This window comes from Sander vitreus, chromosome 4, assembly GCF_031162955.1.
Source record: "Sander vitreus isolate 19-12246 chromosome 4, sanVit1, whole genome shotgun sequence".
NCBI lineage: Eukaryota > Metazoa > Chordata > Actinopteri > Perciformes > Percidae > Sander > Sander vitreus.
The window spans coordinates 37,581,242-37,597,668 of record NC_135858.1 but is presented as its reverse complement, the minus strand read 5'-3'; the positions used below and the strand labels follow the sequence as shown (position 1 = coordinate 37,597,668).

The following is a 16,427-nucleotide window of genomic DNA, read 5'->3' as shown; positions in this document are numbered from 1 at the left end:
GCGTACTTGAAGCAGACGCTTGTTGTGTTGCAGCCTCAGAGGAAGGAATATAACCCTAGTTAGGAAACATCTTCACTATTCTGTAGGACATTCAGTTTGATCTGATTAGTTGACTATGGTGTGAGATACACTACTGAAGAACTAGATCTACAATCCTTTAAACTGAAACGATTACTGTAGGCTCTAAAACTAGTAACAGATCCATCAAGTGTTTCCATCTGAACTTATTCTGATGTCATTTACATTAACAAATGTTTCCTGGTGTTTAAAAGGGTTTCTTTAAAAGCCTCACATGGTTCTATATAATAATAATAAATAAATTATTATTTTAAAAACTGTAGAAGAAAGAAAACGCGACAAGAAAAAACAGAGCTGAAGAACGTTTAATAAAAAACAGATCAAATACAAAATGAGCTGATATTTACACAGACAGGCAGGCAGACAGACAGGTTAGAGTCCCAGCAGTGTTTTGGCCGTCTGACTCTGAGCCTGAAGAGTTTCGCTGGCGTAACGCTGCAACAACTCCATCTTCTTCCTCCGGACCAGAGCCTCCTCCACCTACAAGAGCACCACAGTTCTTACTTTGACGGTTTCAGGGTCCTCGTAGGGTGGAAGAACAAATGTGTATCTGTCTGTGTGTGTGTGTGTGTGTGTGTGTGTGTGTGTGTGTGTGTGTGTGTGTGTGTGTGTGTGTGTGTGTGTTGACCTCTCTCTGCGAGGGAACAGGAACGTGGGCGATGAAGGTGACCCCCCCCTCCTCTCCCTCTGGCTCCTCCCGGCTCTCCTCTTCATCCGGCTGCACATGGACACAGAACAAACACACTCACTGATTAAACTCTGGAGCTCAGAGATGGAACGGTAGTTAGTTTCTCCAGGGTTGCCATGACAGCAGCCGACTGAAGACTTTAAAGTGCTCATATTATGCTCATCTTCAGGTTCATACTTGTATTTAGAGGTTGTACCAGATTATGTTTATATGGTTTAATTTTCAGAAAACACCATATGTTTGTTGTACTGCAGCTCCTCTTTTCACCCTGTGTGTTGAGCTCTCTGTTCAGAAGCTCACTTCTGTTCCATCTTTGTTGGGAGTCGCACATGCTCAGCAGCTAGGTAAGGACTACTAGCCAGTCAGAAGCAGAGTATGAGGGCGAGCCCTGACAGTACCTAGGTAAGGACTACTAGCCAGTCAGAAGCAGAGTATGAGGGCGTGCCCTGACAGTACCTAGGTAAGGACTACTAGCCAGTCAGAAGCAGAGTATGAGGGCGTGCCCTGACAGTACCTAGGTAAGGACTACTAGCCAGTCAGAAGCAGAGTATGAGGGCGTGCCCTGACAGTACCTAGGTAAGGACTACTAGCCAGTCAGAAGCAGAGTATGAGGGCGTGCCATGCTAGCAGCTAGGCGAGCATTATAACGTGTGTTCCAAAGTGACCACGTTTGTCTCTGAAGTAAAGGCTGGACTACAATAGAGCTGTTTGTGAACAGTGTTTTCTGTTGGAGATGTAAGTCCCTTTGGGGGGGACTTTGGGCTTTTTCACTTTGTAAACCTATAACGTGCACAAAAAAAGATATATAACACAATAAAGGATGGGAAAAAGCCAAAAAGCTAAATATGAGCACTTTAAACAACATCATCAGGGAACTTTGCTCAAAGTAAAAGACAGATAAACTGTTTTAAAGACGTCTGTTGATGCTCTGAGTGTTTACCTCCTCCCTGTGGACGCTGTAGATGCTCTCTTCTTCTTCTTCTACTACTTCCTGTTTGTCTCCCGACAGACGAGACTCTTTCTCTGTCCTCCACCGCTGCACCGCCTCCAGCACAGCTACACAACAACAACAGAGACAACATTACAACAGGAGACAACACAGCAATAGAGTCTAGATAATCTCCACTAACTATAAATTAAACTGAGTCAAGTGTGTGTGTGTGTGTGTGTGTGTGTGTGTGTATCTATCATATAATGAACCTTGTTTCTCGTGCAGCGCCTCCAGCGGCAGCAGCACACCGTCGTCTTCGTCTCTGTAGCCATAATACTCAGCGTCCACTTCCTTCATCAGCTCAGCCCTCGTCTTCCTCAGCGCCGGGGCAGCTGGGAATCACATGATCACAGAGAGAGCCAATCAGAACACATTAGAGAGAGAGAGACAGACAATCAGAACACATGATCACACAGAGAGAGAGAGAGAGAGAGAGAGAGAGAGAGAGAGAGAGACACAATCAGAACACATGATCACACAGAGAGAGAGAGAGAGAGAATCAGAACACATGATCACACAGATAGCCAATCAGACGTGGGTACAGCGGGGGAAACAGGAAGTAGGAGTGTACTTACGCTCCTTCTCAAACAGCTCTCTGACTCCTGGCAGGTCTCGGGCAGCTCCAAAATATTTATATCCTCGGTTTCCTGGAACTTCTTTCCCCTCGTGGTCCAACATCCTCGGACCGACACGCTGTAACACAAACATTTTATATATATATATATATTCAGTTAAGGTTTCTAAAACATTATCTTGCTAATTCCAGCTGAAGAAGAAGAGAGAGTAGTCGGGGCATATATATATATATATATTTACAGCGTAGTCGGGGCCTATATGTATTATTATAATAATGATATTATATATGTTTTTATATATATATACATACATACAGTCAGGTCCATAAATATTGGGACATCGACACAATTCTAATCTTTTTGGCTCTATACACCACCACAATGGAGTTGAAATGAAACGAACAAGATGTGCTTTAACTGCAGACTTTCAGCTTTAATTTGAGGGTATTTACATCCAAATCAGGTGAACGGTGTAGGAATTACAACAGTTTGTATATGTGCCTCCCACTTTTTAAGGGACCAAAAGTAATGGGACAGATTAACAATCATAAATCAAACTTTCACTTTTTAATACTTGGTTGCAAATCCTTTGCCTGAAGTCTGGAAGGCATAGACATCACCAGACGCTGGGTTTCATCCCTGGTGATGCTCTGCCAGGCCTCTACTGCAACTGTCTTCAGTTCCTGCTTGTTCTTGGGGCATTTTCCCTTCAGTTTTGTCTTCAGCAAGTGAAATGCATGCTCAATCGGATTCAGGTCAGGTGATTGACTTGGCCATTGCATAACATTCCACTTCTTTCCCTTAAAAGACTCTTTGGTTGCTTTCGCAGTATGCTTCGGGTCATTGTCCATCTGCACTGTGAAGCGCCGTCCAATGAGTTCTGAAGCATTTGGCTGAATATGAGCAGATAATATTGCCCGAAACACTTCAGAATTCATCCTGCTGCTTTTGTCAGCAGTCACATCATCAATAAATACAAGAGAACCAGTTCCATTGGCAGCCATACATGCCCACGCCATGACACTACCACCACCATACTTCACTGATGAGGTGGTATGCTTTGGATCATGAGCAGTTCCTTTCCTTCTCCATACTCTTCTCTTCCCATCACTCTGGTACAAGTTGATCTTTGTCTCATCTGTCCATAGGATGTTGTTCCAGAAATGTGAAGGCTTTTTTAGATGTTGTTTGGCAAACTCTAATCTGGCCTTCCTGTTTTTGAGGCTCACCAATGGTTTACATCTTGTAGTGAACCCTCTGTATTCACTCTGGTGAAGTCTTCTCTTGATTGTTGACTTTGACACACATACACCTACCTCCTGGAGAGTGTTCTTGATCTGGCCAACTGTTGTGAAGGGTGTTTTCTTCACCAGGAAAGTATTCTTCGGTCATCCACCACAGTTGTTTTCCGTGGTCTTCCGGGTCTTTTGGTGTTGCTGAGCTCACCGGTGCGTTCTTTCTTTTTAAGAATGTTCCAAACAGTTGATTTGGCCACACCTAATGTTTTTGCTATCTCTCTGATGGGTTTGTTTAGATTTTTTTAGCCTAATGATGGCTTGCTTCACTGATAGTGACAGCTCTTTGGATCTCATATTGAGAGTTGACAGCAACAGATTCCAAATGCAAATAGCACACTTGAAATGAACTCTGGACCTTTTATCTGCTCCTTATAAATGGGATAATGAGGGAATAACACACACCTGGCCATGGAACAGCTGAGCAGCCAATTGTCCCATTACTTTTGGTCCCTTAGAAAGTGGGAGGCACATATACAAACTGTTGTAATTCCTACACCGTTCACCTGATTTGGATGTAAATACCCTCAAATTAAAGCTGAAAGTCTGCAGTTAAAGCACATCTTATTTGTTTCATTTCAACTCCATTGTGGTGGTGTATAGAGCCAAAAAGATTAGAATTGTGTCGATGTCCCAATATTTATGGACCTGACTGTATATGTGTGTGTGTGTGTGTGTATTTACAGCGTAGTCGGGGCCTCCCAGCTCTTTGATCCGGACCTCCCAGTGAACTTTCTCTCTCAGCAGCTTGTTGATCTCATCGTTCAGATCTCGAATCTTAAACTCTCCTAGACCAGCTGACAGGGAGGGAGAGAGACAGACAGGTTAGAGACAGACAGACAGACAGGCAGACAGACAGACAGACAGGTTAGAGACAGACAGACAGGTTAGAAACAGACAGATAGATAGAGAGGCAGGCCAACAGACAGACAGGGTTCTCACCATTCTGGATCTGAGCAACTTTCTTGGAGATCTCACTGATGATCTGAAACAAGAACTTAGATTTTATTCTCAGTGAGTTGGAGCCATAAGGACAATCATAGATATTTAAAGACCTAACGGTCCCTGAACCATCGGAGGACTGACCAACCCTAACCCTGAACCATCAGACGACTGACCAACCCTAACCCTGAACCATCGGAGGACTGACCAACCCTAACCCTGAACCATCGGAGGACTGACCAACCCTAACCCTGAACCATCGGAGGACTGACCAACCCTAACCCTGAACCATCAGAGGACTGACCAACCCTAACACTGAACCATCGGAGGACTGACCAACCCTAACCCATTGGAGGACTGACCAACCCTAACCCATCAGAGGACTGACCAACCCTAACACTGAACCATCAGAGGACTGACCAACCCTAACACATCAGAAGACTGACCAACCCTAACCCATCAGAGGACTGACCAACCCTAACCCTGAACCATCAGAAGACTGACCAACCCTAACCCTGAACCATCGGACGACTGACCAACCCTAACCCTGAACCATCGGACGACTGACCAACCCTAACCCTGAACCATCGGACGACTGACCAACCCTAACCCATCGGACGACTGACCAACCCTAACCCATCGGAGGACTGACCAACCCTAACACTGAACCATTGGAGGACTGACCAACCCTAACACTGAACCATCAGAGGACTGAGGGTGATGTTCAGAGGAAAAAACTTTGAATAACTGAGATTATAAAGTCACAAATTTACAATAAATTTACAATTATATAAAATCTGAGACAATGGGGGACATTTACAGGAAAACCTTACAAATACGCAATAAAAAACTCAGATATTTTATATGATTACAAAGTCATACATTTTGGGCCATCGGGCTGACTGAACCGTGCCGTTAGTAACCGGGGGGGAGGGTCAGAACATACCTGTTACTGCAAAACTACAGGAAGTGTTATCTGTAGTCTAATGCCGCGTTCTATTGACCTCAGAACTCGGTTTTAACGAGGTCAAAGTCGGAAACACGCCCCCTGACCTCAGATTTACGAGCTTGGAATTCGGACAACCTCGCAGTAGCCCGAGTTCAAAATCCAACATGGCTGCCCCCTGTATCACCAGTTGTGAAAAGCTGCAGTAACATGAAGTTATAAGCACTTCTGTCTTATTTGTGTCACTAAATCAGTCGTTCACACAGGCATGTTCAACTTCTATCTGTGGACATGTTGTTACGCTGTTTGCATGCACAAAAAAACGGCGTAATGCATTGTTATCAACTGGTATTGCTAACAATAGCTAACCGGGCTAGAGCTAATGAAAACAATGAAAATACGACTTTTTAAATAGGACGCGTTCAACTCGGGTATGACGTCATTCCCAGCTCTGGCTCACGAGTTCAAAGGTCAATAGAACGCAGCATAAATAAAGAAACTACAGGAAGTGTTTGTACCTGCCGTCTCCATTTCTCAGCTTTAGGAAGTTCACTGCACTCTGACGCCAGAAAAGGTCTCCGCTCCTAAAGAGACAGACAGGTAAGAGAGAGAAAGACAGGGAGACAGACAGGGGAAAGAGACAGACAGGGGAGAGAGACAGACAGGGGAGAGAGCCTTTAAATTTACAGAACTGAGGTATATTGATGATATAAAACAGTAGGACAGGAAGTAGAAACAGTAGAAGAGGAGGTAGAATCTGACCTTGACTTTTCCCTCCTCCATCTGAGCCTGTCTGAACCGAGCCAGAGCCGTCCTGAGACACAGAGACAGGAATACGGTCAGAACCAGCAGAGACAGGAACACAGAACCAGCAGAGACAGAGACAGGAACACGGTCAGAACCAGCAGAGACAGGAACACGGTCAGAACCAGCAGAGACAGGAATACGGTCAGAACCAGCAGAGACAGAGACAGGAACACAAAACCAGCAGAGACAGGAACATGGTCAGAACCAGCAGAGACAGGAACACGGTCAGAACCAGCAGAGACAGAGACAGGAACACAGAACCAGCAGAGACAGAGACAGGAACACAGAACCGACAGAGACAGGAACACAGAACCAGCAGAGACAGAGAGAGGAACACAGAACCAGCAGAGACAGAGACAGGAACACGGAACCAGCAGAGACAGAGACAGGAACACGGTCAGAACCAGCAGAGACAGGAACACGGTCAGAACCAGCAGAGACAGGAACACAGTCAGAACCAGCAGAGACAGAGACAGGAACACGGTCAGAACCAGCAGAGACAGAGACAGGAACACAGAACCAGCAGAGACAGAGAGAGGAACACAGAAACAGCAGAGACAGAGACAGGAACACGGTCAGAACCAACAGAGACAGGAACACAGAACCGACAGAGACAGGAACACAGAACCGACAGAGACAGGAACACAGAACCAGCAGAGACAGAGACAGGAACACAGTCAGAACCAGCAGAGACAGAGACAGGAACACAGTCAGAACCAGCAGAGACAGAGACAGGAACACGGTCAGAACCAGCAGAACCTCAGCAGTAGAGATTAGACCCAGGGACTCGCTTGTGCGTCTGTCTGTGAGTGTGTCTCTGTGTGTGTCTCTGTCTGTGTGTGTGTGTGTGTGTGTGTCTGTCTGTCTGTGTGTGTCTCTCTGTGAGTGTGTGTGCGTGTGTGTCTCTGTGTGTGTGTGTGTGTGTGTGTGTGTGTCTGTGTGTGTCTGTGAGTGAGTGTGTGTGTGTGTCTGTGAGTATCTCTGTGTCTCTGTGAGTGTCTGTGTGTGTCTCTGTGTGTCTCTCTGTGTGTGTTTCTGTGAGTGTGTGTGTCTGTCTCTCTCTGTGTGTGTGAGTGTGTGTCTGTCTCTCTGTGAGTGAGTGTGTGTGTCTCTCTGTGAGTGTGTGTCTCTCTGTGAGTGTGTGTCTCTCTGTGAGTGTGTGTCTCTCTGTGAGTGTGTGTGTTTGTCTCTCTGTGAGTGTGTGTGTGTGTGTGTGTGTGTGTGTGTGTGTGTACTTACATGGCTTTCTCAGCGTTTCTCGCCTGTAGAAGGAAAACAGAAGTTGAAATATTAAAAGAAATAAAAAGGTAAACTGTTACATAAATAAATAAATACGATGAAAGTGTCTGATGTCTTCAAACTGATCAGCAGTTTAACCACAGATATATTTAATAACAGATATAATATTTAATACAATACGTTTTCCCAGGTTGTTAATCTTTAGTCTGAAAAGTGTTGTTTTATTTGATAAATGATTAACTGATGACCGGACGGCCCACACCAGACTCCATTCACAAATCTAGCGTTTTTCATCGCTGCTTCAGCGCGACAAATCAGAGCGGGTGTTTTGTATTTTTGTAAACTCAGAGCAACCGTGTTTTTTTAAGCTTTATAATACGAGTATATAACCCGAAACAGTGTACTGTTTGATTACATGTAATAAGATAAATACCTGACAATCAAAAAACAAGAAGCTAATAAATATAAACTGAACATAAAGCAACAGCAGCACACACCAGACTCCATTCAAAAATATGTCACTTTAAGTGCCGACAGAAGACTTTCTTCACAGTGTCTCTGTTCATTTATTTATGGATGTATTTATTTAATAGGAGTGTCGACGAGACCAGAACTTAGTATCTGCTGAATATTCACTAAAGTTACTGAATGTGGACCCGTTAGCCGCCAGTTGAAGCTAGGAAGCTAACAGGTTAGCATGCTATGCTGTGCTAAGCTGAGCCGTGTGTCCGTGTTATTAAACGTGTCAGAGTCAGACTGGAGATTTCTCACCATCTCCGCCGCTTCTCTTTATATTCGGATGTGATGAAGAAGAAGAAGAAGAAAAATGAGGAAAGCTGAAGAAACTCCAACGATCCACACACGCCGACACACACAGGATCAACTTTAGATTCGGCTTCTTCTGCTGTTTCCTGTTTCCTGTGACGTCTGTATCGCTGCTTCCCCCTGTTGGTATGGAATGCCATATGTTGGAGGATCATACACACACACACACACACACACACACACACACACACACACACACACACACACACACACACACACACACACACACACACACACACACACACACACACACACACACACACACACACACACACACACACACACACACACACACACACACACACGCACACAGAGAAAAACACAAGCACACACACAGACACCTAGAGACCCCCAGCTACATAGCTGATATCATTCATCCCTATGTAGCCCCCAGGTCCCTCAGGTCCTCCAGCCAAGGTCTCCCAGGCCTTCCCTGGGTTTTAATTGTCTTACCCTGTTATGTCTGTAATTAAGTGTTTGTCTCTTGATGTCCTCTTAGCTTAAATTAAGGTAAATTAAGGTAGCATTAAGGTAAAAACTGTCTCTGATAAGAAAAGATCTCCATGGAGAAATGCCATACTGGTAAGAACAGAAAAAAGAGAGTGTCGAAAAGCAGAACGCAGGTGGCAAAAAACTAATCTCCAGGTCCACTACAACACCTATAAAGAGAGACTTCGCATTTATAATTTGGAACTGAGGAATGCAAGGCGGTCCTTCTTCTCGGACATTATTGCCAAAAACAATAATAACTCATGTGCTTTGTTTGCTACTGTCGATAGGTTAACAAACCCTCCAGTAGCAGTAGCATCTGAACTTTTATCCACCGAGGCCTGCAATGATTTTGCCTCCTTCTTCAAAGACAAAATTCAGAAAATTAAACAAACAGTCAGTGTCTCCATATCGAGTACAGGGTACAGTATTGTCACAGTGTCCAGGCAAAACTAATTCCAATATAACCCAATTTCATATGATTAACCGTAAAAACCTGGAGGACATTATACAACATCTGAAAACCTCCTCCTGCTGCCTTGATATTCTACCAACGGGCCTTTTCAAAAATGTTTTTAATTGTTTGGCTCCAGATCTTCTACAGATTGTAAACACGTCTCTTCTCTCAGGTATCTTCCCACAGGCCCTGAAAACTGCAGTCATTAAGCCCCTCTTAAAAAAGAACAATCTAGACACGTCACCAATGAGCAACTATAGGCCGATATCAAACCTTCCATTTTTAAGTAAAATCATTGAAAAAACGGTTTCTCAACAACTCAACCTTTTCTTGTCACTAAACAACAGTTTTGATGCCTTCCAGTCGGGTTTTCGACCACAGCACTGAGACGGCTCTTGTTAAAGTCTTTAATGACATCCACTTAAACAGATAGTGGCAAACCTTCAGTCTTGGTATTACTTGATCTCAGTGCTGCATTTGATACGATCGACCATGACATATTACTAGACCGATTGGAAAACTGGGTTGGCATTTCTGGCTCAGTACTAAAGTGGTTTGAGTCTTATTTAAAGAATAGGGACTACTTTGTGTCTATAGGGAATTATACATCTGAGCATACAAATATGACATGCGGAGTTCCCCAAGGCTCCGTTCTGGGGCCTCTCCTGTTTAACATCTACATGTTTCCACTGGCTCAAATTATGGAAAACAATAAAATAAGTTACCATAGTTATGCGGATGACACACAAATTTATATAATCTTATCGCCAGGGGACTATAGTCCAATACAACAACTGACTAAGTGCATTGAACAAATTAACGACTGGATGTGCCAGAACTTTCTTAAATTAAATGATGAAAAAACTGAGGTGGTTGTTTTTGGAGCAAACGATAATGTTAAAAACAACAGACAAAGCCAGAAATCTTGGTGTCGTCATGGACTCAGACCTGAATTTTAACAGCCACATTAAGACAATTACAAAGTCAGCCTATTAGCACCTTAAAAATATATCAAGGGTTAAAGGACTTATGTCTCAGCAGGATTTGGAAAAACTTGGCCATGCTTTTATTTTCAGTAGACTTGACTACTGTAACGGTGTCTTTACAGGTCTCCCTAAAAAATCACTCAGACAGCTGCAGCTGATTCAGAACGCTGCTGCTCGAGTCCTCACTAAGACCAAGAGACTGGATCACATAACTCCAGTTCTGAAGTCTCTACACTGGCTTCCAGTGCCTCAAAGAATTGATTTCAAAATACTTTTGCTGGTTTATAAATCACTAAACGGTTTAGGGCCAAAATACATTTCTGATCTGCTACTACACTATGAACCACCCAGATCTCTCAGGTGGTCTGGGACAGGCCTGCTTGTTGTCCCCAGAGTCAGAACTAAACAGGGGAACCAGCGTTTAGGTTTTATGCTCCACATATCTGGAACAAACTCCCAGAAAACTGCAGGTCTGCTGCAACTCTCAGTTCTTTTAAATCAAGGTTGAAGACCTATCTTTTTGATGTTGCCTTTCTTTAAATAACTGTTCATTTCTTATACTGAAGCTACATTGTTGACACTGTATAACAATCTATATAAGCATATAAAGACAAATTCCTATTTTATCTTTTATCTTTATCTTTATTTCTCTGATGCAGGCATGACAATAGTTGACAGAAGAGACAGACGTTGGGCTGGTCAAAAGTTAGTCGAAGTAACTAACTAATTTAGGCAGAAGGCCTAAAAGAAAAAAAATAGTCTATAAACACTCTGAGCGAGTTCTTGACTATTTAGAGACAGACTGCAGAAGAAATAAAATAGTTTAAGAACACGTTCTGGACTATTAAGAGATTTTTGTCTGCAGGGCTGTACCGGGTTTTACAAGGTTTGAGAAGAAAAGAACTAAGCTTTGTGTTGACGACCACATGGAAAATGATAAGAGTATACTCAAGAAAAGCTTCTGTAACTATGGGAAATGAAACGTCAAGGCCGTGCGAAGCATCTGGACCCATAGTGGGTGAGATGGTTAGAAAATATGGACCGGACTGCATGAGATGTCTGCCATATTGGTCAAAAAGATTTGGCTTTCCACAAAATGGATCACTGAGTCCAGGAAAGTTATTTTATCTGCTTATATATTTAACTGTTTTAACTGCTCTTCAATGTTTAATTTCTTATACTGCACTGTAACTTTTTTTTTTTCTCGTATTTTATCTGTTTTTAATTTTTTAATCTGTTTTCATGTAAAGCACTTTGAATTGCCCTGTTGCTGAAATGTGCTCTACAGATAAAGCTGCCTTGCCTTAACTTAAATCACTGATCTGTACACTGGTGCTCATACGTTTACACACCCATGCTAAAGTTGACTAAAAAGAGGAATAAAAAAAATCATCTTTTGGAAATTTTAAGGACACCAATTTTCTTTGTGAATGAATAATATATCATAAATAAATAAATGTTCTGCCTTAAAATACAATTAACTATGTTAGATTCCCATAGAGGCAGGCAGACTTTTATTTTGAAAGACCAGTTATTTCATGGATCCAGGATACTATGATCCTGATAAAGTTCCCTTGGCCCCCACATCATCACATACCCTTCACCATACCCCCCCATCATCACATACCCTTCACCATACCCCCCCATCATCACATACCCTTCACCATACCCCCCATCATCACATACCCTTCACCATACCCCCCCATCATCACATACCCTTCACCATACCCCCCCATCATCACATACCCTTCACCATACCCCCCCATCATCACATACCCTTCACCATACCCCCCACATCATCACATACCCTTCACCATACCCCCCCCATCATCACATACCCTTCACCATACCCCCCACATCATCACATACCCTTCACCATACCCCCACATCATCACATACCCTTCACCATACCCCCACATCATCACATACCCTTCACCATACCCCCACATCATCACATACCCTTCACCATACCCCCACATCATCACATACCCTTCACCATACCCCCACATCATCACATACCCTTCACCATACCCCCCCCATCATCACATACCCTTCACCATACCCCCCACATCATCACATACCCTTCACCATACCCCCCCCATCATCACATACCCTTCACCATACCCCCCCCACATCATCACATACCCTTCACCATACCCCCCACATCATCACATACCCCTTCACCATACCCCCCCATCATCACATACCCTTCACCATACCCCCCACATCATCACATACCCTTCACCATACCCCCCACATCATCACATACCCTTCACCATACCCCCCATCATCACATACCCTTCACCGTGTTGGTTTTATTTCAGTTAGCTTAATAGCTGGTTTGATTTGCATTGAGAGATGATTTTATGGAAAGTACCCCATGTCAATCTCTAGGTATGGTGAAGATGTGATGATGTGGGGGGGGGGTATGGTGAAGGGTATGTGATGATGGGGGGGTATGGTGAAGGGTATGTGATGATGTGGGTGTAATTTGTAAATCAAATTAATTACATATATATATATATATACATGTAATTAATTTGATTGATATATATATACATATATATACATATATATATATACAGTATAGTGGAGTTGTGCTAATTGGTCTTGGTACGTGGCGTATCATCACACCCTTTCAGCTGATTGATTAATAATTGCATCAATTGGTATATAAGAGCTGAGTTATTCCATTTTTGATCTTTGGTTTGGAGCCGCTGAGTAATTGTGAATATAAGTTGGCTTCTGAGTCATATTTAGACATGTCATCCAGGCACCTTCCAAAGGACAAGAAGGAAACAAATATGCTGTTTGATAGTTGCTCCTTATGTAATACAAAAATGAGAAAAACACAACATAACACATATATACATATTATCTACAGCAAAACAAGAAAACAAAAATGTATGTATGAGATCGAAGTTCGTAGGTTCAAACCTGGTGAGCAGCATTGAATTCTAACTTCTAAAACCCAAAACGAAGACATCAAATATGATATGAAAGGTAGCCGTGTTGGGTTCAAACCTTCTTGTTACCAGAGCAAAATGAAGTAAATACAGGAATATAATCACAGAAACAATAAAGGAATACACATTTGTATTTACATTTCGTTATTTAGTGCCATTCTTTTGAAGGTAAACTGTTTTATGTGCATTTTGTTACAAGGGAGACAGAATGGACCCAAACAAAAAAAAACTGGTTTATTTAAAGGGCTGACAGAATGCAAAACCAATTTTACCTTGTCATAGTTAATAATAACGACAGTTCGGAGGGTAAATATGACATACATAGAAGCTCAAAATCCCATTGATACCCCTATCCTCTGCAAATCTCACATTTTCAAACTGCCGCTGAAAACAGGCAAATCTCAACAAAGCTAAAAGCTGACGTCAGCATCCCAACTCCTAGTCTTTGTCACGCCCCAACATTTGCATAGGCTACACCACTGACCTGAGGTCAGCTTAGTCTTCTGAATCTAGCTAGGTCATGCAGATCTCCAGAGGGCCGCTATTGAATTACTAAATTCACTTCTGAGACTTTTTTATGCGAGAAATCAACTACGTAGAGGTCAAATATGGGCCGTTTTACGAAAATGTATGGCTAATTGCAAATATTGTCCGACTGTGTGTCGCAGTTCAGCAGGAGCTCAGCAGGCTACGCGACAGCGGCCGGTGCTACCTCGCCACCTGGCGTGTCCTCCTTCATAGACTCTGGCTCGCTGTGAGCTAGCTGGACCTCCGTCACGAAGGGAAGCCCGTGGCTTCCATTCATGAGCATACCATATTTGGAAGAAAAGCTCTTATAGAGCCATATTCACAGGCTAATAAAATAGCATTCAAGCAATTTTCAGCCCAAACAATGTTACATCCCCTATTAGGAGACCTTAAGGAACAGTGTGAAATACCCTATATAATCATTCTATCACCCCTTTAAATAATAATCAGAGGGAAGTAGGTGTGGGGAGGCGGACGCCAAGGACCGGAGCAAGGGAACGAGGGCTGAGACTGGGGAAGGCAGGAGCTTGGGGAAACCGGGGCCGAGGGGACTGAGGAGGAGGCACTGGAGTCCAGGGGAGCAGAGGAGTCGAAGAGGGGAAGGCTGGAAGCGGGAGCGGAGGCAGGATGGAGCAGGGCGCTGTGAGGAGGGGACCAGTCAGCTGGTGCGGCCAACTGACTGGAGACAACAGAGAGGTATGGAGATGATGGCTGCAGGGAACAAACACAAAGAGAGGTAAGAATCAACAACGGACAGAGACAGGTAAGTATAAGATTTTCTCAGAGAGCTTGTAGCGAGTGTCACCAGGTTGGCTGAGACAATGATCAAGCGAAGATGGTGAGTAGATCACCATCATCATTCAAATACTGGGCTTGATTGTAGATGACTGGCAGGTGTGCACAGCGGGAGAGGTGATGGTAGAATGACGAGCAGGTGTGCATAGTCAGCTGGCAGTAGCAGGCAAGTGGGGAAGGGGGGGAAACACAGGAAACACAGAGAGAGGCAGGGCCAACAGAGAAACTGACAGTGGAAAACAAAATAGGAACTAGAAAACAAAACAGACACTCACAGCCAGCTGACCTCAACCATCACACATTTTCTATAGAAGTCTATGAGAAAATGAGCCTACTTATCTCTTGATTTATTACCTCAATAAACATTTTCATAAATAGTCAATCAGGACCGAGGATTAGCAATGCTAACCATGCTAACCCTGGGGACATTCAAATAAATCTCAACTTGTTTTTGGCTGATATGCATGTTTTTCATCTTAAACTTTTACCCTCTCAAGTGTTCACACTTCAGCAAAGGTCACTGGAACATTTTGGTTCCTTAAAAATGTCTTGTTTAGCGTTCATTAGCCAACCAAAGCCAAATGCTAAATGCAGATGAACGGCGCCAGTGCCCAGAGGTCTGTGTTTACCCGCTGGAAAAACTCCACTGGATGACTCGCTTCAGAAGTTGAAAAAAGTTTTCCTCTTTATATTTAGCTTAGCGCTTAGCCAGCATCTCCAGCTCGGCCCACTTGTGCAAATATGGTCAGCTGTGGTTTCAAAATATTAAGATGGCCAAATGGCCAAGATTGAGGCTTCAGAACGGCAGTCCACAACCCAACGGTTGCTGCTACGTTGGCTATTATTACAGTCTCTGCTTCGTGCCCCCCCAGTCCCTAGCAGTTGGGAAACTTTGAACTATACAGAAAAGGTAACTTGCATTCACTGCAGTTTTAGATTTTCCATCATCTAGGGAAGCTGAGGCAGTATTGAATATAGTGTTTCATTTTTGTGAGACGAGACAGCATTAATTAGGAACATCCTGTCTCAAAACGATGCTGAAAAACTAGTCCATGCATTCCTTACTTCCAGGCTGGACTATTGTAATTCCTTACTATCAGGTTGCTCAAATAAGTCCCTTAAGATTCTCCAGCTAATCCAGAATGCTGCAGCACGTGTTCTGACAAGAACTAAGAAAAGAGATCATATTTCTCCTGTATTAGCTTCTCTGCATTGGCTTCCTGTAAAATCCAGGATTGAATCTAAAATCCTTCTCCTGACCTACAAAGCTCTAAATGGTCAAGCACCATCATATCTAGAAGAGCTCTTAGTACCTTACTGTCCCACTAGAGCACTACACTCCCAGAATTCAGAGCTACTTGTGGTTCCTAGAGTCTCTAAAAGTAGGATGGGAGCCAGAGCCTTCAGCTATCAGGCTCCTCTCCTGTGGAACCAGCTCCCAGTCTGGGTTTGGGGGGCAGACACCATCACCACATTTAAGAAGAAACTGAAAACCCTCTGCTTTGATAAAGCTTATAGTCAGGGAGTGAGGAGATCCAGAAATGCTTGTTACTAACCTAGCTCTGGGGAGTTTACTCAGAACCATGGGCAGCCTCCCTCTGTTTTAGTAACAACAATTCGTTTCAGTACCATGGACAGCCCCCCTTTGTTTTAGTAACAGCTATCTTCAACACCACGGATAGCCCCCTTCTGTTTTAGTAACACAGCTCTTGTTCAGCATCATGGAAAGCCCCCTCATGTGTCTGTAATACAGCTCTTTTTCAGCACCATGGGCAGCCCCCCTCTGTCTTAGTAACAAAGCTGTTTCAGCACCATGGACA

The 16,427-nt window shown here is 43.5% G+C and overlaps 1 protein-coding gene across 1 annotated transcript; it reads right to left on the bottom strand.

Annotated features, from left to right (window-relative positions):
- Window positions 1-367: 367 nt before the first annotated feature.
- On the bottom strand, window positions 368-8,478 carry isy1 (ISY1 spliceosome associated protein). Its single transcript, XM_078249519.1, has 11 exons — window positions 8,333-8,478; window positions 7,562-7,584; window positions 6,278-6,329; window positions 6,034-6,099; window positions 4,570-4,612; window positions 4,312-4,424; window positions 2,333-2,450; window positions 1,967-2,089; window positions 1,707-1,822; window positions 707-796; window positions 368-558 (listed from the first exon to the last, which is right to left on the bottom strand). Exons 1-11 carry the CDS (start codon window positions 8,333-8,335, stop codon window positions 451-453), a joined length of 855 nt encoding a protein of 284 aa, XP_078105645.1. The 5' UTR covers window positions 8,336-8,478; the 3' UTR covers window positions 368-450.
- Between the last annotated feature and the right edge of the window lie 7,949 nt (window positions 8,479-16,427).

Coding starts and splice junctions, on each gene's coding strand:
- isy1 (XM_078249519.1), bottom strand. Junction 4,613..6,033: donor CTGAGAAATGGAGACGGCAG/GTACAAACACTT, acceptor TTCTTGTTTCAG/ATCATCAGTGAGATCTCCAA. Junction 4,425..4,569: donor AGTTGCTCAGATCCAGAATG/GTGAGAACCCTG, acceptor CCTCCCTGTCAG/CTGGTCTAGGAGAGTTTAAG.